Here is a 23577-nt window from a genome sequence, read left to right on the forward strand (position 1 = left end):
GGGGAAGATGAAAAGCATTCTTGCTTCGCCCCTTTAAGCCAGTCCTTATAAGGACTATAAGATTATTATTAATAGTAATATTGGCAAGTTCTACAGGTATAATATAATGTTACAGATTAAATAAAAACTATATAATGAAATATGAACATGTTTTTGCCAAGAGAACCCGCATTTTAGTAGGATGAAGATAGTGGACGTATAAATCCACCCACTGTTACATGGTGATATACAGTTGGTAAGTGCTCCAAGTAAACAGGATTATTCGCACAATAGCATTTTTTTACTATACAGAAAGAAATGTGAATCTTTATTTATTTATTTTTCTAAGTATTCGAGACTTTTTGGAGGTGACATTAGTTTGGTTAATGTTTGATAAAAAATATACCAGCTAGAAATGGATTACTAAGTGAACAAAAGCTATATTGTTCTTCATGCATCTTGGACATCATCAGCTAAACTATTTTGGGTGCTCTTCTCAGTACATGTAATAGTATCACCATGTATTCTTCATTGCAGTAAGCAGGTTATCACAGTGTATTAACTACAGAAGCAGGTATTTATATTTATTTTATTTTATTTTTCTCTTTCTTCAATGGAAATAAAGTTCTTGATGATTTTTATTTTTACTAGTCCATCCCCTGATAATAGTGATTTTTTTTTTTTCATTTATTTTTGGGGGTTAAAAACACATCGTTTGGCTAATAAACTGATTCGCCTAATCTAAGCCGATGTCCGCACCTTTCCTCCAATAGTAAGAACTGGGTTCCAATCCCGTTTAGACTGCGAGGATCAGAATTTTCAGTTTTATTTTATTTATTCATATGGAGTTTCCTCCCTTTTTCTCCCCCGTCCCTATCGGGGAGAGTTGAGCCCCTCATGGGGGAGTTAAGTATTTATGGCTGTAGATCCGTGTGTGTTCATGGGACCGATTTGTCTGCTTGCGGGATTGTTATCATCATCATTCTTCGTATTATTATAGATTTTCACAGACAAAAGTTCCTCTATGCTGTCAACGGCATAAACCCACGAGCTACTTAAATAAATATTTATATTAATTTAAGCAGCAAGAATTCAGATCTTTCACGCCATACATCCTACTGAGCTAATTTTTACTAGCTATCTTACCCATATGATTCTTGAACTTAAAATTCTCTGTCAATCAAAATATCCAAACTCTTTTGCTTGTTTATGTTAACTACTTCTAAAGCTTGTGCATTAAACGTCTACTATCTAACACTAGTTCATTATCAAACGGTATATACATGCATTTCTTAACATTCAAATTTTAAATAAAATTTCCCTATTCATTAATCCAATCTTTTAAGATTATGCTGTAAGAAGCTGAGGTTATCTAAACACATGACTACTCAGCTCTTTAAATTAGCAAATAAAAACAAAATAATCTCAATATTTGAACTAAAAAATCCTGTTTCGTGTTAAGCTCAATGGATGGCATTACTTATTACTTCATTATTAATGTTTTTTTAAAGCAAAAAAAAAAAGAAATGTTGAGAAATTGCTGACTATAGGAGAACCATCTTTATTTCAAAAGCATGTCGATTTTTTGCAAGCGTTTAAAATCATTAATATAATATAAAGAATGCAGTTGAATATTCCGTGTATGCTAATTTGCTGCTGAACTGCGTTGCCTAGCAACAGTCGCGCGACTATTCATTATTGCCAAACGATCAAAGCTAGCAGTTTAGTATAAATATTATGAAAAGCAAACGTGATTTAAGTCCACAGTGGCAATATTATGATATGCATTTTTAAGAAGTCGTTTCTACACTCAAACACACAGCAGGAATGACACACCTGGAGGGGGGGGGTTAGTATTTAACTCTTTATGATCCTTTTAAGACACTAAACGTGCCATTTAATGGCTTCTTCAACTGCACTTTAGCCAAACGTGCTGATAGCGTTTACTCCCAAAGTTATCTAACATTAAAATGTGCGCGCCAACTCAGCCATCTGGAAGAAAAGACGCTTTCCTACCTCTCCCCCCGGCGTATGAGTTCCCCCCTAAACGACTTGTCTGCACCAATAACAAGATCATGACAACACTGGCAACATCTGCGGCACACTTAGGATTGTGGGCAACGATCTAATTAAATGAGCGAATAAGACTACTTACGTGTGGAAAGGCATGCTGACACACGTGCTTGTGTCACTTAACAGCCCCATGCATGGCGGACAACTACGGTAGCCGACATACTGGTGCAACCGATGCAACGACCACAAAATTCGGTTCGTCACTTAGCCCGAGTGGAAGAGCGAAGAGGCAAACGACATGGTTGGAAGAAGGGGGGGGAGACGGGGGAAAGGATGCACTACCTGCTATCCTCTTGGCTTCACGATGATCTTTCAACTGCGCATGCCCGTATTTGAAAAAAAAAAAAAAGCAACCTGAAGTTTGCTTCTGCTGCTGCTGCAAGAGCAGCAGTGGTGACCTCTAGCCTAACGGATGTATCCACCCCTTGAAGTTGCCCCTGTAATAATCTTCTGGTTCTTGCCGAAGCACTAATCATAGTGTCGATTTAAACTCCATTATTAGAATTGTAAGCTAAGTGACAGCGACGAACACAATTAGGCTTAGCACATTATTGCATCCAGCTTGATTTCCATGAGTGTTGCTATCTGGATTTGTAATGGACGGAAATGCATGAGATTCTGGAGGCTTTTTTTTTTATTATTATTTATTTCATTTCTCTCAATAAGTATCTATTACTCTTGATGAGAAAAGTTTAAATTCCAGATGAATTTTAATTTTAGGCGTGGCTGAAAATTTCATAAAATTTTTAGCCACACCTAAAATTAAAAGTTTTTAATTTTAAAATTTAAAGAAATTCTGAATTTAATAAAAGAAAAATAAATAAATAAAATATTAAATAAATAAATATATACGAGTGTAAATTCTATTAAGAAAAATTACCGAAATTGATCAGATACGAATGGAATATTTTGAAATTGAAGGCTATATCACAGGACCTGTTTGACTGTGATAATTTGCAGCTTTTGCTGATGTTAGTTTTCAAGGGTGGCTACCAAAAGCATATTTGGAAACTTTCATAAACTGATTTAAAAAGATTTTCTTACTCAGTATCAAAAGTTTTATACAGAGACAATGAAAATATACATTTTATATGGTTGTCTTCAGGTTACAAAACAGGTCAAAAATTTAAGCTCTTCGCGCGCTAAACAGGATTCGAATCCAGGTTTTTCCAACCAAAAGGCATCGTAGAACTTGACTAAGCTACGGAGACTTCTTAATAAGAGTAATATTGATTATTCATGTTTACGACATCACTGCAGAGCAATCACTGATTTTTCTCTACTACTAGCACTAGTCTGGTCCAAATAATACATTATTCATGGTTCGTTAAGACATGTAAGAACACGTTTCGCTACTTAAATCTCCTGTTCAACATCCTGTAATAAAATGAGTCTCGTTACTTTATCATCAAACCTTGTATTTGCTGAGTAACTTCAAAATCAGGTACAGTATGCAAAATAAAGATTGGGTATCTTGCTTTCTGTTTAAAAAAAAAAAAAATATATATATATATATATATATATATATATATATATATATATATATACAGTATATATATATAAATGAACAGGATATATATATATATATATATATATATAAATGAACAGGATATATATATATATATATATATATATAAATGAACAGGATATATATATATATATATATATATATATATATATATATATATATATATATATATATATATATATATATATATATATATATATATATATATATATATAAATGAACAGGATATATATATATATATATATATATATCCTGTTCATTTATCAACAATTGAACTGCCTTTATGGACAATTTTACAGTTATAGCTTAAATAAGCTATAACTTATACGCTCTGTGTGACTCGTAAACAAAACCAGCACTTTGACTCCCAGATTATCGTAAATATTTAAACGATATATTCCAGTTATAAATTGGAAAGAACACTTAAAGAAGAGAAAGAAGGTTACTTGCTGGATTTATTTCAAGCAGCTGTTAATCCAGAAGCTTTTCAGCCTCTTAACATCAATGACAGATAGAACCATAATCTGAAAATTTACTAGAGCGGCAGTAATTTTAGTGAAGAGCAAAGCAGGATGGGGGTTGTCATGGCAACAACCGTGTACAACGATCATTAGCATCCTCGCAAGAATGCAACGGATTCCGCAGCACGATTAGGGGAAAAGGGGAGGTAAGGGATAATAGGAACAACACAACATACTTTTATTTCGAACTAGCACAGTCGCTTCGGGATGAAAAAGAGCTCACAAAGTGATGGGTTGACGTCACTGATCCTATTATTTTTGGTTGTTTTACAGTTTGATTTTCGTTTTTGAATTCTGAAGAAATCGTAGAAAATTTGCCTCAACTATAAGGTAAAGCAAAGGTCAAAGGTTCGTTATGACTTCAGTCTTGTTTTTTGCCTGCTTTGTTATCCAGTCGTCTATAGACCTAATTACATTTGAACTTGACTTTGTGTGTGTAATGTCTTTGTCAATACGAACATTTATGAGTGATGAAAGAGGTACAAGATCATGGCTCTTGATGACGCACAAGGTCTTCTTCCATTGTGTGGGTTGCGTATTATTATATTGGCTATCTTAACGACTTCACTTACCATGTAGGAACTCATTAAGCAGATTTTTTTTCCCTTTCGTAATGATGTTTTTTTTTATTAATATTACAATGATGAAAATCTGACTGTGGACAATATACTGTGCAAGGTATAGAAATAATAAAACAGCAAACACCTGGATTATTTAATAATGAAAACTGATATCTCTCATCATCGAGTATCAGCATCACACTTTTGGTATAACAAACTAGCGAGTAGGGCTAAAAGTTCCATAACTATTTTCTTAAGAAGGATTTTCGGATTATATAATTCTTAGCCCACCCACTGTACAATAGGTTTACTTGTCTATTGTGAGTTCACTTAAAAGCAAAATACAGTAATTATAATTTATTATTATAATGAATACAGAGCCTGTGTAGCTCAGTGCAGTGGCGTTTGCACACCACAGAGCTTGACCGCCCGAAGGAAGACTTGCCTTCGAATCTAGTCGGTGACTAGAGGAAATTTTTCTAAACCTTTTTTTTCGACCGGTTCCCGAGTTAGTCGATCTCTGGCACGGGCAAGCGGATTTTTTTCTCCCAGAAACTCGGGTTTTTCGTCCCGTAAACTCAAGAAAATCGACCCTAGAACCCACATTATTTCAGACATTAAATATATTGGGGACCACGAGATGACGGCACATGTTGAGCCGTCTCTCTTCACTACTATGTGCCGCTTAATTAGTGATAGCCTTGGGCCATCTATCTCTGATTGGGCACCAGTGGAGATTGAACTGCCCACTCAGTCTCCAAAAGTTAGTTGGGGCTAATTGGCCTCGCCTACTCCCTATACGGAAATAAAAAGATGTCATATCAGCTGATTTTTTTAATATTTTTAATATCAGCAATATTTTTAATATATTGCATAATATATTATGCAATATATGAAAATATTTTTAATATTTTAATATATTGCATAAGTCTCTTCTGTGATTTAATTCAAAAATTATATTTTTCTGTAACTTAATGAAAAACAATTATCTTTCGTATATTTAATATTAATGTTAATATTTTTAAAATTTAATTTATTTCCTGTTCGTATCTGATCGCCACTTTAACTGATTTATATTCATGTAAAGTACTTAAATTAATAATTTACTTCTAATTAGAAGTAATCGCATTTTGTAAGTTTGTTTTACTTAATTTCTAAGGCAATTTAAATCATTCTTCTTTTCATTATAACTGCTATACGCTTTTATTTTTAACTTGTTCCTTTTTTTTGTAAACCCCAATGATCTGCCTAGCACTTTGTAGTAACAATCTTTTTTCATAGCTATTCGTCATTTGTTAATTGCCTTATAATTGAGGATTTATTTTCTCCACTACATTCTTTTCACCAATAAAAATCCGATGCACTACGAATGAATAGACAGCAGTTCCACCTATCGCAAAATCCGAGAACTAATGGGTCGATAAATACGTTATTTTATTTTTTATGTTCCGTTTTATTATTTTCGGCAGCCGCTGTCTATCATTTTTTTATAGGAAGTCACATTTAAGCGAATTTTTATTGACCAACATCAAGGAGAAATATTTCTCACAGGCACATTTCCACAGAAACAAATAAAATTGTAGTAATATTCAACTTTATTGGTTCAAAGGTTAAAAAACATTTTGTTTATTTTGAATATAAACTCAAAATAAACATTTCCAGTTTATATTAAATGTAATAATATTTCATAATAAATTTTATAATATAATAAATAATATATATTATATAATATATATTATTATATAATAATAATTATAAAGAATTATAAATTATAATTATTTATATTATATTATAAATTATATTAAGTTTTAAATTATATTAAATAAATTATACTATAAATAATTATAAAAATATAATAATAATATATTCTAATATAATATTTTTATAATAATTTTATAATAATTTAATATGTGAATTTTTTTTCATTTTAACCTCTTTGATAATACACCAAATATTTATTTATATAGAAGGAAATTAAATAAATTTATACATAATCAAAATTGGAAGGTAGGAGGTGGTCAATCGACCGTGAGATGCAGTGATTGATTCATTCAATCCAATACCCTTGGAGGGTAATGGATGGCAATGCTGTAACCAATGAAGTTTAACTGAGGTTCGGCTGTTGCTGTTACCCTCCTGCCATGATCAGAGCTTTAATAGCTCAATAACACCTTATCCCTACACTGTCCGCTACAGATAACGGGGAAGATGAAAAAGCATTCTTGCTTCGCCCCTTTAAGCCAGTCCTTATAAGGACTATAAAATTGGAAGGTAGGAGATGCGGTGATTGATTCATTCAATCCAATACCCTTGGAGGGTAATGGATGGCAATGCTGTAGCCAATGAAGTTCTAATGAGGCTCGGCTATTGCTGTTACCCTCCTGCCATGATTAGAGCTTTAATCGCTCAATAAAACATTATCCCTACACTGTCTTCTTCAGATAACGGGGAATATGAAAAGCATTCTTGCTTCGCCCCTTTAAGCCAGTCCTTATAAGGACTATAAAAAATTGGAAGGTAAGAATCCAATACCCTTGGAGGGTAATGGATGGCAATGCTGTAGCCAATGAAGTTCTAACTGAGGCTTGGCTATTGCTGTTACCCTCCTGCCATGATCAGAGCCTTAATTGCTCAATAACACCTTATCCCTACACTGTCCTCTACAGATAACGGGGAAGATGAAAAGCATTCTTGCTTCGCCCCTTTAAGCCAGTCCTTATAAGGAAAATAATGATTGGAAGAAGATGAGATTGGATAGAACGATTAATACCCTGGAGGGTAATGGATGGCAATGCTGTAGCCAATGAAGTTCTAACTGAGGTTCGGCTATTGCTGTTACCCTCCTGCCATGATCAGAGCTTTAATAGCTCAATAACATTTTATCCCTACACTGTCCTCTACAGATAACGGGGAAGATGAAAAGCACTCTTGCTTCGCCCCTTTAAGCCATCCATATAAGGATAAAATAATGATTGAATGGAGGAGATGGGATGAATCAATTGACTGTGAGATGCGGTGGATGATTCATTCAATCCAACACCCTTGGAGGGTAATGGATGGCAATGCTGTAACTAATGAAGTTCTAATTGAGGCTCGGCTATTGCTGTTACCCTCCTGCCATGATCAGAGCTTTAATAGCTCAATAACACCTTATCCCTACACTGTCCTCTACAGATAACGGGGAAGATGAAAAGCACTCTTGCTTCGCCCCTTTAAGCCAGTCCTTATAAGGACTAAAATAATGATTTTTTAGGTCTGATGATTTGATTTATACATGTTTATATATAATTATTCATTTATCTATAAATATTCAAAGGTTAAAAAACATTTTGTTTTTTATTTACACATATATGCAGTATATAATTATACTTTTTATATAATATATATATATATATATATATATATATATATATATATATATATATATATATATATATAGAAAGAGAGTTTTGTGAAGTAGCACTACACCTTTCTTTGAATATTTTATTTATTTATTTATATATTCCAAAAATACAGAAAGATAAAATTCGTTCTCTTTATTCCAACAGTGTTGAATATTTCTTTATATATACAGAAACTAAATATTCGTTTACAGGATATCACAAGAACTGCTGCATGTTTGTTTAAATACTGGTTTATACAAGCAATGCTACATTTAATAACTTCGCTAGTTAACATTTACGTGGAATGATAGCGTTTCCAGGAACACATATTTGCTTTGCTTCTCGATCCTCTGAACCTCAAATCATTTGCTGCGAAGTATTAACTGGATTCACTTAATATTTGTATTTTCCGCTTCATGTATCTGCTTCAGCCCGGTGGCGAATATCTTCCGTTGTCTATTACTTGATTAACTTGTCAAGTGAATTTTTTTTAATGAAAATTGCTAGAAGCAACATGTTACAAAATCCATCATCTCACGGTGCGAAAATGATACTACATAAATACCGAAAACATTTATTTTAATCCTTCTTGGAATGACTTGCCAAAGAGATAAAGATGGAATAACAATTTTGATGAAACGAAAGAAAAAAAAATTCAAGCTTGTGTACTAATTAAAAAGTAAAAATATTTTAAGTCTAGCAAAGATTTTAACGATTTTACGTTAAAATCTTTGTAGTTATTACGTAATTATAATTTCCAAATTATCAGTTCACATTTTTTTATTATTATTATTCTTATGCACATTCATTTCGGTATGCGTTTATATTTATTCTGTTATATTCATTACTTGCTCAACTACGATTTGCACGCAAGCAAGTTCAAATTTAGTAGGACACTATAAAGAGTTGCCCTGTCTACGGTACGGCAGCAAAATATTATACATGATAATCAGCAGTGCAGACTACATTAGTGTGGGGAACATCGTGACTAGCGCAAGGGCATTGGAATCTTGTGATATAGAGGGGGGGGGGGAGGAATTACTGCACTCTTTTCTAGCATGATGGGATGTACAAATTTAGGCATGGCTAGTTCCTTGAGAATGTCTTATGCTCGAGTTTATCATCCCAAAACATCGAAGTTGGGCGAATGACGCCTAACTTCGACTCCACGAATAACGTGGAGATAATTCTTGTGGAACAGACAATTATATCTCTGCTTGTAATATCCAGAACGCCTATGCATGACCTCTAGATAATGCAATGTTTCTTACATTGTGGAAGTTTTACGGAACAGACCTATTGTAATCTGTAACAGGCCTTGATTACAGTGGTTCATGGATGCTCATCATGGCAAAGGAATAATGATAATGGGCCAAAATACTTGTATTTTTATATGACTTCCACTCACAAAAAGTTGTACATCTATAGTACAGTAATACAGAGTAAACTAAAAATATTGTTTTCTATTCCTATAATTTATATATATATATTTGTTTGTTTTTTTTATTGGTATTTATATAATTTTACAATATACTAAGCAAAAGTGATACTTATTATATAATTTATTTTATTATTTATATTTATTTTTTGATGTTATTTATTTAAATTACCGTAAGCATAGTATATGCATTTACCATAATGTGAAAAGATTTTTTTAGGTTTATATTTATTTTTAATATTACATCTTCATTAGATTTATTTACTGCGATAGATATTCTCAAATTAATTTTCCAATTCATCGTTCATGACTTCATTGTACAAAATTGTATAGCAATCGATACAACACAAAATGACAACACCAGAGGTCGCTTCACACAACAGGAAGTTTTGCGATAGATATTCTCAAATAATATATATATATATATATATTATTATTAAAATTATTTATCCCTTGCTAATAAACCGACTGCAAGCTTATCTTAGCTACCCAGGCAACCGATAAATAGGAAGATCAGGTGACTATTCTGGCGATGTGCAATTACCTGATGTGCGAGTACTGCAAACATAATAATTCTCATTGCTTCAGTAAATTACTTCATCAACCAGCTCTGCTTGCAATCAGTTCTCTGATTAAACAATGACGGCAAAACTTCCTGTTGTCTGAAGCGACCTCTGGTGTTGTCATTTTGTGTTGTATCGACTGCTATAAAATTTTGTACAATGAAGTCATGAACGATGAATTGGAAAATTAAGCTATATTTAATTCGTTACAGCTGGCGTCAGAATCACTAAATAAACTAGCACTGAAAATTAGAATTAACTGCTGATACATCTAAATTCAACTATTACTAAATACAAGAGCACTAGAACTTTTTTTTTTTTAAAAAAAGTCAGATATTTGTAAGTGCTTCATTATGTGTAAATTAGGTTGAATAAGTTACATTTTAATTAATGCGCTAATTGTTTTTAATTCCCATTTAAATAAGAATATTGAACGCGATAATTATCAATGCTAATAAAAACAGCGATATAATCTGGAATCATACTTTCCTGCCATCTGTATAAACTCTCAAGTTTTCTAGCATACTGTTTAAATAAAGAAAATAAAATGCTGTTAGCAATCTGGTTTCAATTACTCAAAATAAAATAATCACAATTTCTTAAGCTTAAGCAATGGAAACGTGCTAACGCAACAGGATTACTTCGGAAAATAAACTACACAATGTCGACGCTCACCATTTATATTTAAACAGAAAACTAGATCTCTGGATGCGCATAATGCTGTTTTCTTTCTTTCTTTTTTTTTTTTTTTTGCTAAAAGTTAATTAAAGTACTGGCATTTTATTATTTCGAGGGCTATTTACTCAGCGAATTTTAACTGAACACGCTTTTCAGTAAAGAGTGCCGCACTTTCCTTCTAGAAATTGATTTTGTGAATGATTTTGATTATTAAGTTGTTTTCGTTGTTCCCACTTAATTTATTGATGATATTATTCCATTTAATGAGAACGAGCGGAATTTTGGAAAGGGAAAAATAAATTAAGAAAAAATTATGTATGCAGAAGAACAGTGCGCAGTGTTCTGAAATGCGTCGTTTGGTAGATCGCAGCTGCAGCGCCCTTCTAGAAAATTGTTTTTATTTTCTAGTGGCAAAAAATAAGAAAAGTAAATAAATCACACATTTTACATCAATGTTCAGAGCTATGTTCAAAATAATAATTATTTTAGAATAAATATTTACGTGAGTCTATACGTTTCTGAATAAATATGTAATACACTTGTAATATACTGAAATGTTTATTAAAATTTCTTAATAATTAAAATTTATATAAAACATTAAATTACTTAAGTGTGCTATTAAGGATGAATTAAGAAAATTTATTGTTTTTAAATAAAATTATTGATTTAAATATTTTAATAAAAACACCATTTAAAATAAACCTTTAATGTTCTTCATAGTTTGGCATCGCAAAGGTTTCTTTTTTCTGAGCATTGAGTGTGGTGAAAGTTGATCGTGAGAGGACTGATTAGAACGGACGTGTTACTTTTGACTGAGCCTTATTACATTGCATACAAGGTTTCTCAGTAATCTCACATTGCACTGGTGCTAACACAGTGTGATTCCTATTGTCTCCCCCTCTGCACGAAATGTGCAAGAGGTCAAATGGCGGAATGCCCCACCCGCAATGAGGACCAATGGTGGAATTAAGGTTTTATAGGGAGGGAGGTTTCTAACTGTGGCCAAGTGAGATATTGATACGCCCTTTCCCAAATTAGTAGGTTCTAAGAAGACTTTTCTAGTAGACCAACTCAGTCTACAGGAATGTCCTGTTGCTATGAACTAGCAACAGGACATTTGCTGGCAGGCTTCAAGCCCTGCGGGATTATACATTGCTAGTAGTCCGTCTAGGTCTACAGGATACTTTGCTGGCAGGCCCCCGGCCCTGCGGGATTATTATACTGCTTTTAACCCATTTCTGCTGGCAGGAAATCGCCATTTTGACATGGACAACATCAAAGATCACATCCAGATCCTTAACAAGGACAGTCTCTAGAGGTACTCAAACTCATAATAAGCAAATTAGAAACTGACTGGCCATTCTTTTATAAAAGAATATATTCACTCTAATGATCAGGATGGAGAGGAGGAGGAGAATGAGATCTCACAAGAGGATCTCATTGCTGCTCTGTCACCAAAATCCCCTTGTCAAAACATCTCTCAAGGGGAGCACTCTAACAAAAGAAGAAGAACCATAGAAGACCAGATGGATGAAGACACACCAACATTAGAAGTCCCAAAGAACACCGAAAAGGTTCCACCACTAATACTAAGGGACAAGGACAAATGGACCACTGTCACAACAGCCCTTGGGGAACACAAAATTGCATATTCCTGGGATAAAAATCAAGATGAAGGAGTCCAAATCCAGCCAGCCTCAGTCACTGACTACAGACAGCTGACAAGATTAATGGATAACAAGAGTCTTCCATATCATACTTTTGCTTTACCCAGTGAGAAGAATCTCAAGGTTGTGCTTCGCGGAGTGACCGAGGGTGTCGCCTGTGAAGAAATCATCACTGATCTTATGAGTTGGCACCTAACACCAGTGAAAGTGAGCAGGATGCTCAGGGCAGATAAACGGCCAATGCCACTGATACTCGTAGAAATTGATAAGACACAGAAAGAGATTTATGAACTAGCAACGATATGTGGCCTCAAAATTTCTACTGAACCACTAAGGAAGAAGTCGACAGCTGGGCAGTGCCATAGGTTTGGCCATGCCCAAAAACTTTGCAAGGCAAATTACATGTGTTTAAAATATGGCGAGGGCCACTAGACCGTCATGTGTACAAAACCAAGATCCACTCCAGCTAAATGCGCCAATTGTGGAGGACCTTACCCCGCAAACTACAAGGGATGCATTACACACCCAAATAACCGAGGGTTACGAAAAACTACCCTTCCAACACAATTCAGCGATGCTCAAGACAGCCGTGCTAGTCACATCCCGCTCCAAACTATCTCTAGCCCGACAACATAAGAAAGGAAACAAATGCCTAAAACTTATGCAGAGGCAGCACGAACAAAGGCTACTCCATCTCATGACCATATAGGCTCAAACCTAACATCAGTACTGCCTCACTAGCTATCATGTTACAAGAATTCAGTATGACGAATCCTTCGCCGTCCTCCACGAAAAGATTCCTACAAGGTACCCACTCAATTCTGACAACCCTCAACAATGAATAGAAGAAAATTCCATCCGAACTTTCTCATGATCACTGCATGGAATGCCAATGGACTCAAAACAAAACTCTAGAACTACAAGAATTCTCTCACAGGCATAATCCGGACATAATATTGGTAAATGAAACACATCTCAGGCCAGCTAATAATCCCAAATTACGGAACTATACTATGTACAAAACAGATAGACTCACCAGCAGCGGAGGAGGAACAGCTAAAAACTACCTAAGCCACAATGCTCTGACCAATCCCCAAAACAAGAACCTAGAGATAACAGGCATTGAAATTAATACCAACAATGCTGGCAATATCAAAATCTATGCTGTATATAATCCACCCAGCATGCCATTGCTGGTATCTGACTTGGACTCCATTCTCGGCTTCACTGTCTCCATCATCATCATGGCTGGTGACTTTAATGCCAAGCATACAGCCTGGCATAGCTTCACAATCAACGACAAAAGTCGAACTCTAAATCATTACTCAACGCAATATTCTATTGTTGTAACTGGACCCAGAGAGCCCATCCATCACAGCTCAACTAGAAGTTCAGATGTACTTGACATAGTTGTCCTCAAAAACATCAGATACTAATATCAGCTGGAAACAATAAATGAACTTTCATCAGATCACAACCCTATTTTGCTTCAACTTGGTACACAAGAACAATTCTCCCCTCCCCACTCTTTCATATCTTGGGACAAACTCTCCAGAATCCTACCTGATCACATTGGCCCAGTCTCTACTATTCACACTAAAGAGGAGATAGAAATGGCTGCAAACAACTTTGCCAGTCAAATCAAAAATGCAATAAAGTCAACTACCCAAACTACAGTCTTTCACCCTAGTGGACGGATCCCCGAGGAAATCATGGATTTCATTAGACTGAAAAACAAAACCAGAAAGAGGTATCATAACACAAGAACCCCTCAAGATAAAGCAAATTTGAATAAATTAAACAGACAAGTCCGTGAAGCACTCCAAAAACATCGCAACCAAGAATGGGAATCTAAGCTAACGAAATTAACGAAACTCCATATGGAAGTTTCTGAGAACCTTCCGCACCAAAAGACAACTTTTACCCTCAATTCAAACCTCGAAAGGAATAGCTCACACTGATAAAGAAAAGGCAGAGGCTCTGGCCGACAGCTTGGAAACTCAATGCAATCCCTCATATGAAAATTTGAACATCAATCTCATCTACAAGATTCACCGCCGAGTTAGGCAGGCCATAACACAAAAAAAATATGACCTAGAACCTCTCACACCTACTTCTCCAACAGAAGTGATAAACATTATAACCCACCTGAACAACAATAAAGCTCCAGGCTCAGATGGAATTACAAAAAAATAATTAAACTACTCCCCAGAAAAGTCGTACATCTAGTCAACATAATTAATGCCGTCCTCAGACTCCAGTATTTCCCTTTAACATAGAAAATAGCAGATGTCACACCAATCAAAAAGATGGGAAAAAACGCTCAACTCCTTGAAAGCCTACAGGCCTATCAGTCCTCTGTCTAACCTTGGAAAGATCGCAGAAAAAGTAATCCTTACTAGGCTTTAATCACAAACAGACCAACTACACATAATCCTAAATGAGCAATTTGGATTCAGAAAAAACCACTGCACCGTTCAGCAGATCCACAGGCTGATCGAATACATCTCCGAAGGCTTCAACTGGAACCTTCATACAGCTGCAGTCTTTTTAGATGCTGCAAAGGCTTTTGATAAGGTGTGGCAACAGGGTCTTCTCTACAAGCTCATCACATTCAATATGCCTACTAATCTAGTTAAAATAATTCACTCTTACCTCAGAGACAGATACATTGTTACACCCTGATATCTTAAGAATGTAAAATTCTCAGTTATCATGGTGCAACATGAAGAGCAAATAAATTAAAAACCCTGCATGAAAGATAATAGATGAATTATTTAAGAGAAAAGGAAATATTCTTGCATCCAATAAAATATATAAAATATAAAGGTGTTTGTTGAACTAACTAACAAATAGAAAGAAAGAAAGAATATATTAATGTTGTAATATGATATAAAAGAGAAAATTTAACTAAATAAGACAGAAAAGGATTAGTCATAAGAGATGGTATGTGAGAGGCTAGAGATTAAAATATTAAGTGATTTCATAGAGAAATTTTGAAAGGGGATTAAGTTAGAGGCTAGCACAAGAAAAACAACTGAAAATCGCTTAGGGTCAATTCCCAGATTAAGAAATCGTGACGGGCTCGCCGATCAAATGACGTTTGGTAAAAAACGCCACCCTAATTGGTCGGTAAAGTCAAGTCAAAAAGGGGGGCGGAGAAAAGAAGTTAGAGAAGGTGCCGGTAGGGGAGAGGGTATAAAAGGGTTAGAAACCCCCTCCCCTGGAGAATGGACTCTTTTTGGCTTTTGGTTTTGGTTCTGTTCCAGGAGAGTTCTTCGCGAGCTCTTTCGTATGGATTTCACGGTGTTTTCCCGAGTGGCGAGATAGGGGTTATATCGCCGACATCACAACACGGAAACGAAAGCGAGCGGGATTTCGATTCCGAAATTCCCATGTAAGAAGTGAGGAATGCATATAGTCAAAGAAAAGAAAGCATATTCTTTGTGTTTCGACTCCAGTGTCAACAACGAGAAAGGGAAAGAAGTAAAGAAATCGATGTCCACGTCGCGAGTTGTACAGCCGTTATATAGAGGATTCAAAGTGTGTCCTAAGTTACGAGAGGTTAAGACCGTGTAAGCATAGTTCAATTCCAAACGGAACGCAGGAAAAACAGATTATCGGAGAGGTTATACCAAGATAGTTCGATCAGAAAAAGGTAGAGGCCCATATGGAAAATTCAAGAAAGAAAGGTACTGTAAAATATATCTCGTGTTAACTAAGATTCGTCTGTATTAGTTATCATTATTCTAATACTGAACTGTTGAAGTGACCAAGAAAACAATACTAGGACTTTAGTATATGACAGAATATAATCAAAGTAAGCTTGCTAATGAATATTATATAAATAATTACGTGTCCTGAGAAATTTTGCATGTCTATTGTAATGTATAGGAAAGTTTAGATGTCATAGTTATGTGTAAGTGCAGAAAAGGGTTTAGTTAATCTACTTAAGTTTGAATAGTTAAATAGTGTGAATTAATCTTATATGTCCAGTTCATATGAATTTATATGTTGAATTGTTATGGGGGAATGATCGTAATACCCATTATAGGATCATAGGATCAAATGATAAATGATAAGCTAATGTCAGTTTGTAAATATTTAGTATAGCATTGAATTGAGTAATAACTAATATTTGAATTGTACCATGTTAAGGAATTTAATAAACCTTTTGTCCAATGATAAAACAGTCGTCTGAAATTGCTGTCCAATGCACCACTTGAAAAATTACGAGCCTAATCACGCGGGAAGTTAATGTGTTAAGAAACGAGATAAAGTGTCACCACTGCAACACAGTTTCCCTTTCAGACATATTTTAGTTCTTTCTCCTTGTTTTTGTATATAATATCTTAAACTAAATGTCCCAAAAGGTGCAGCATAATACAAATATTAGGGATATTAAGGGGAGAATTAACTTAAGTATTAGTAAAACTTTTGGTGATATCTCGTGCGTAGATAATAGTTGAACATAGATAAAGGGGAAATAACTAGATAGAATAAAAATCATAAATTGGGACACAACAACATGTAAGACAAAATAAATGAAACTGTATCAACCAGATGCAAGGTTCTGGCGGGAGTGCCTCTGGGCTCACTCTTGGCCCCCTTGCTGTTTTTCTATCTATATTGCTGATATCCCTCAAAACCCAAGCTCAACAATCATTGCATTATATGCTGATGACACTGCGCATTATTAGCAAGATCTCTCAGCTCGAAACTAGCTATTAAGAGACTCCAAAGCAGCATTCACACGCTGGAAAGATGGTTTATGGACTGGAGAATTCAAACCAATCCACTGAAGAGCTCAGCCATACTGTTCACTAGGAAAAAAACCTCAAATCAAGGAAGATATACATTTACTAGGTGTTAAAATCCCATGGCAGAATACAGTCAAATATCTCGGAGTAATGCTGGATAAAAAACTACAATTCACCAACCATATAGAACACATAATTTCAAAGACATCCAAAGCAATAGCGCAGCTCTACCTCATGATCAACAGAAAAAGTAAATTCGATACTCAGAATAAACTGCTCATATACAAGATGGTAATACGCTCAGTCATACCTTACGCATCTCCTGCGTGGAGTCATACCTCGAACACAAATATTCAAAATCTACAAAGAATACAGAACAAATGTCTGAGAATGAGTTTAGATGCCCCATGGTTGATCAGAAACTCTCCGATTCACAGAGAAGTCAACATTCCCTATATCACATCTCTCCTTCACAACCTAGTTGAAAAGTTCTTCATCAAGACAATTAATCATCCGAACCCAGTGATCAAGCAAGCTTCAGACTATAATGAAGCAGATTTCTGCAAATACAAGAAACCCAAATCAATTCTATGCTCACCTGAACACAGTTAATCTCACTGCCCTTTCAGGGCGAGCTTAAAGCTCAATAATTCTCCACCCGAAGAACTTACATTTTCAGATGGAGGGAATATGAAAAGCATTTAGGCTTCACCCATCAAAACAGTATCAATCTGCGTTTCTTTTTCTTTTAAGGTTGAAAAACAAATTCAGCATTTTTGATTTTTTGTATTTCTTTCTGATTGAGTATCTGTTACTGTAGTTATAATAATGGTTTTATAGAATTAAGAAAAAATAAATAAACTTGAAACTTTCATGAACGGAAAAGTTTGTATCTAATCATAAATAATCCGAATGATTCCCAGAAAAATAAAACAATCTCGTGAAGATGAATTAGCCATTGCGCTTTTGAATAAAAATAAAAATAAACATTTTCTCAATGTACATTAGAAAATGGCTTAACTCTAAAGTAATCCATAATATAATAAATTGACTGCATCCGATATGAATGGAAAACATTTGCCATGTTATCATAGCCTCACGTGATTTGTTAATTTTCAACAGAAATCTAATATCAAACATTTTCTTTAAATTCCTTAAGATAAACGAAATGAATATTTTCTGTTTTTGAATTTGTTTAAAATTTCAATTAAACTTAAAATATTAAATTTTTTCAAGAAATATTTAAAAACTTGTAATAATTTATTTAAAACAATATTTGCATCAATATAAAAAATACACCAAACTGATTTTTGTATGTTTTAATATTTAAGACCGACTAAAAGTAGACTTCATGGATGAGAGAATCAATCGACCGTGAGATGCGGTGATTGATTCATTCAAACCAATACCCTTGGAGGGTAATGGATGGCAATGCTGTAGCCAATGAAGTTCTAACTAAGGCTCGGCTATTGCTGTTACCTTCCTGCCATGATCAGAGCTTTAATTTAATTTAATAGCTCAACAACACCTTATCCCTATACTGTCCTCTACAGATAGCGGGGAATATGAAAAGCATTCTTGCTTCACCCCTTTAAGCCAGTCCTTATAAGGACTTCATTAGCCAGATTATGACACCATACTCTTTAGCCAATGAAGTTCTAACTGAGGCTTGGCTATTGCTGTTACCCTCCTGCCATGATCAGAGCTTTAATAGCTCAATAACACCTTATCTCTACACTGTCCTCTACAGATAACGGGGAAGATGAAAAGCATTCTTGCTTCGTCCCTTTAAGCCAGTCCTTATAAGGACTTGGTGTGGTGATTATAGTTTTTCTGATTGCGGTAGTCATCTCGATCATATGATGAATTATGATGATGGAGGATCGACTTGTCAGTTTTGGAATTGTGGTGTGTCTTGAAGATCATGCAATTTTTGAATCAGTGCTCTTACCAAATCGGTTCAGAGTCCTGCAGCAGTGCCGGTAAGACTACAACTGCACAGTAAGCGGGGTTTTTTTTGGTTTTTTTTTTAATATCAACTTTAGATACTTCATACTGATAGTCATGGAAAAACAGCTAAATGAATCATTATTTGAGGAGGTATATAGAGAATTTATAAGACTAGGTGAACTACTTAACAACAATTGGCCGGGAAAAGTGAAACTTTACGACACGTTTCCCTCAGAAAGTGTCACAGACGTTGTCGCAGAAGTTCAGTCAGAATCGGTGCCTTCTACTCCTTCAGACTTTGTAGAAGTGCGTGCACGCAAAAAGTGAAGAACAACAGAAGAACCGCACAATGACAACGAAATGGAACAGGATTCTCAGAGTTCGGACGCCGCTATTTCTCCTAAAGAAGAGGTGCCTCCGATCATCCTTAGAGAAAAGCAGAAATGGGCAGCTTTAAGATCCACAATGTCCAATCTGCACATTGGCTCCATTAAGGCCAAAAACATGGATGAAGGCATAAAGATCCAGCCAGCAACAGTGACAGAATACAGAAGGTTGACCAAAGAACTGGACGATAGCGGCATCCAGTATCATACCTTTGCGCTCAGCTCGGGAAAAAACTTAAAATTGGTCCTTCGCGGTATATGTGAAGACATTGACACAGTAGAAATAGCTGCTGACCTTAATTCTCAGGATCTGCCTCCAGTCAAGGTCAGCAGAATGTACAAAGCACACAAAGACTCCCATGCCATTAGTCCTAGTAGAGATTCATAAAATTTACAAGAATATCTACAACCTAAAAACAGTCTGTGGACTCATCGTCACACCAGAACCACTCCGGAAAAGATCATCTTCTGGGCAGTGCCACAGGTGCCAGAAGTTTAGCCATGCCCAGAATCTATGTAGAGCAGAATATAGATGTTTGAAATGTGGGGACAGCCACCCAACCAATACCTGCACAAAGCCGAGGACCACCTCGGCCAAATGTGCTAACTACGGTGGCCCTCATCCTGCGAACTACAAAGGATGTACTCAGCACCCAAAGAACAGACTGATGGAGGCAGTCAATCAGTCCTCCTCCTAGAGTATTAGAACACCAGAGGCCCAGGCATCAAAACCGGAGAATCAGCGGCCACAGTCGGAGACCTCCAAAAATAGAGACACCCAAAAGCAAACAAGAAGTTATGCCGATGTGACCCGTACAAATAGACCAATACCAGAACAAAATCAACCAATAGCACCTAAAAACCTAAGAGCTGTTATTACAGCCTCACTAGCAAACATGCTACAACATTTCAGCCTGTCAAACTCTACTGCAACCTCCACTAAAAGATTTCTCCGTTAAACTCAGGTCATCCTCACAGCTCTCATAAATGAATAGTAACAAACTCATTCCAGCATCACTTCACATAGTTGCTTGGAATGCAAATGGCCTCAAAAACAAAATTCTGGAACCTCCGAAATTTCACATATAGGTATCAACAAGATGTTATATTAATCAGTGAAACTCATTTAAGACCCTCAGACAATCCTACAATAAGGGCTATCACCTGCACAGAAATGACAGACTACTCTACAGAGGCGGCAGCACTGCCATCTTCATTAAAAACTACATTAAGCACCACTCTGTGAGCAATCCTTCAACCAATAACCTTGAGATTACAGGCGCGGAAGTAGTCACCAGCTCCACTGGCAAACTGAAAATTTACTCAGCTTACAACCCTCCCCAAAAATCTCTACTTCACTCTGACCTAAATGCCATCTTATGCGTCAGAGAACCCACCATTATAGCTGGGGAACTGAATTCCAAGCACCCTGCGTGGAATTGCACAACCACTAACAAGAATAGTTGCATCCTTTACAATTACTTAGGATCAAGCAACGCTCTTGTGGCAGGCCCCACCGAACCAACGCATCTCAGTACGTTTGGCACTGCTGACATCCTGGATATAGCTATCCTGCAGGATATCAAACTTTAATACAGCATCACATCTATGGATGAACTATCATCCGATCACAATCCAATTTTACTACAGCTGGGAAATCAAGAATATCTGTGTCCTCCTTCTCACTCCTACATTGCATGGGAAAGACTGTCAACAGCACTCAAGGGTTATATTGGACCTGTTTTTCACATATGCACAAAAGAAGAAGTTGAAACTGCAGTTACAAATCTCACACAACAAATTAATTCTGCTATAAAGGTAGCTACTTCTTACAAATGTGCCCGCAAGCCAGATTGTTTGCCTGAAGACATCATGAACTTGATCAGAGACAAAAACAGAGCTAGGAAAAGATTCCGTAATACGCATGCACCACAAGATAAAACAGCTCTAAACAGGATAAATGGGGCAGAAAGAGATGCACTTAAAACTCATAGAAATCAAGTCTGGGATAAAAAGTTATCCTCTATCTCACATATTGATCATTCTATCTGGGGGTTACTGAGAAAGATCAGAAATAAAAAGTCCCCCCCTTAATCTCAAACCAGGGCTTAGTTCACACAGATGTAGATAAGGCAGAAGCCATAGTAAAGAATCCAGAGGAGCAGTGCAAACCCTCTTATAACAACAGATTTCAATCACTTGTACAAAATCCACATACAGATCAGACACGCTTTAAATCTCCCAGATACCAGCGCTGACCATATTGTACCCACATCAACTGTTGAATCATATGTTATTATTAAAAAACTTAAGAACAATAAAGCTCATGCATCAGATGGCATCTTAAACAGGGTGATCAAGCTGCTGCCTCGGAAAGCTGTAGTGCACCTGACCATTATAATAAATGCAATCTTAAGATTTCACTATTTTCCTTCCACCTGGAAACTGGCTGATGTAATTCCTATACATAAGCCAGGCAAAGACCAACACCTACCGCAAAATTATCGTCCAATCAGTCTTATCTCTAATCTGGGTAAGGTTGTGGAGAAGGTCATCCTCTCACGACTTCAAACCTGAGTAAATGACCTAAACATCCTCCCTAAAGAACAGTTTCGTTTTCGGCAACACCATAGTACTAACCAGCAAATCCACAGAATTGTCGAATACATCACCACCAGCTATAACTGGCGCCAGTACACAGGAGCTGTTTTCCTAGACCGATCCAAAGCATTTGACAAAATCTGGCATTTTGGACTCCTACACAAACTTATCTCAGTCGGTACCTCACTAAAAATGGTTCATCTAATCCATTCATATCTTCAGAATATATTAAATGCAAGTAAACATCAACGGTTCTACATCGTCCCAGCGCCATATCTTTGCCGGAGTGGCGCAGGAATCCCTACTGGCTCCATTGCTGTTTTCTGATTACATGTCGGACATCCCATACAATCCGATGTCTTCCATCTTGGCCTTGAATGTGGATGATACAGCAATACTAACCAGATCTCTCCGATCCCATCTCATTGCCAGAAAGCTTCAAGAAAACCTTCTAAAGCTGGAATGTTGGTTCTCCAAATGGAGGCTGGAAGTCAACCCCCAAAAAAAGCTCAGCCGTTCTTTTCTCAAAAAGGCCAATATCTCCTTCAGGAGATGTGTTACTATTCAATACTAAAATTCCCTGGCAGACAGAAACAAATTACCTGGGTGTAATTCTCGACAAAAAGCTATCTTTCAACTAACACATCAAGACTACGCAAAGGGATCTAAAGCCATAGCTCAGATCTATCCGCTAATTAATAGAAATAGCAAGCTCAGCAACAGAATCAAATTGCAGCTATACCAGATAACGATTCGTCCTATAATCACCTATGCCTCTCCAGCCTGGAGCCACACCTCTAATACTAACGTTATCACGATACAACGAGTGCAGAACAAGTGCTTGAGAATGATTCTGAACGCCCCGTGGTATGTTAGAAACAATCAACTTCATAGAGATACAAATATTCCTTATATTTTCTCTTTTCTACAATCCTTAGCATCCTAAAAACGTCGAAACACCCCAACGATTTGGTTCAGCAACCTACAGCATACGAGGCAACGGGCATATTCAAATATAGAAGACCAAAAGCTATATTAGCCTCCTATAACGATGCATAATCTCCATGCCCATTCAGGGCGAGCAAACTGATCATAAATTTTACCCTTCCTGTAACCGCAACAGATAGCGGGGAATATGAAAACATCTTGCTTCACCCCTAAAGATATAAATGTCAATTGTCAACTTGGTGCGGTCTATGGAACCGCGCACACTGATACAGAAAAAGCAATAGCAGAAAACCTAGAAAAACAATGCAGCCCATCATACGACAACATAAACATAAACATCACCACATATATAAAGTCCACCAGCAAGTCAAGCATACCTTAAGACAGACCACAGACAGACCGGACAGCATCACCCCCACTACTCCAATGGAAATAACCAACATCATAAAATATCTAAATAAAAAAGCTCCAGGTCCAGATGAAATTACAAACAGAATCATCAAACTACTTCCTCGAAAGGCTAATCTGCATCTGGTTAACAT

The 23577-nt window shown here is 36.0% G+C and overlaps 1 protein-coding gene across 5 annotated transcripts in view; it reads right to left on the minus strand.

Annotated features, from left to right (window-relative positions):
- The window catches only part of LOC150105840 (tumor protein p53-inducible protein 11-like), a 223458-nt gene that overhangs the window by 47024 nt on the left and 152857 nt on the right, over window positions 1–23577 (minus strand). The window contains exon 1 of one of the 5 annotated variants that reach the window (XM_090393618.1): window positions 2135–2293. The exons of the other annotated variants lie outside the window; for them this stretch is intronic. Coding sequence (XP_090249744.1) covers window positions 2135–2184 — 50 coding nt within the window. The 5' untranslated portion in view covers window positions 2185–2293. Of the gene's footprint in view, window positions 1–2134; window positions 2294–23577 lie in introns of those variants that run through there. 5 annotated transcript variants of the gene reach the window in all.

The sequence above is a fragment of the Typopeltis vanoorti genome, chromosome 6, assembly GCF_054136105.1.
Source record: "Typopeltis vanoorti isolate ZY-2024b chromosome 6, IOZ_Tvanoo_1.0, whole genome shotgun sequence".
Classification (NCBI taxonomy): Eukaryota; Metazoa; Arthropoda; class Arachnida; order Uropygi; family Thelyphonidae; genus Typopeltis; species Typopeltis vanoorti.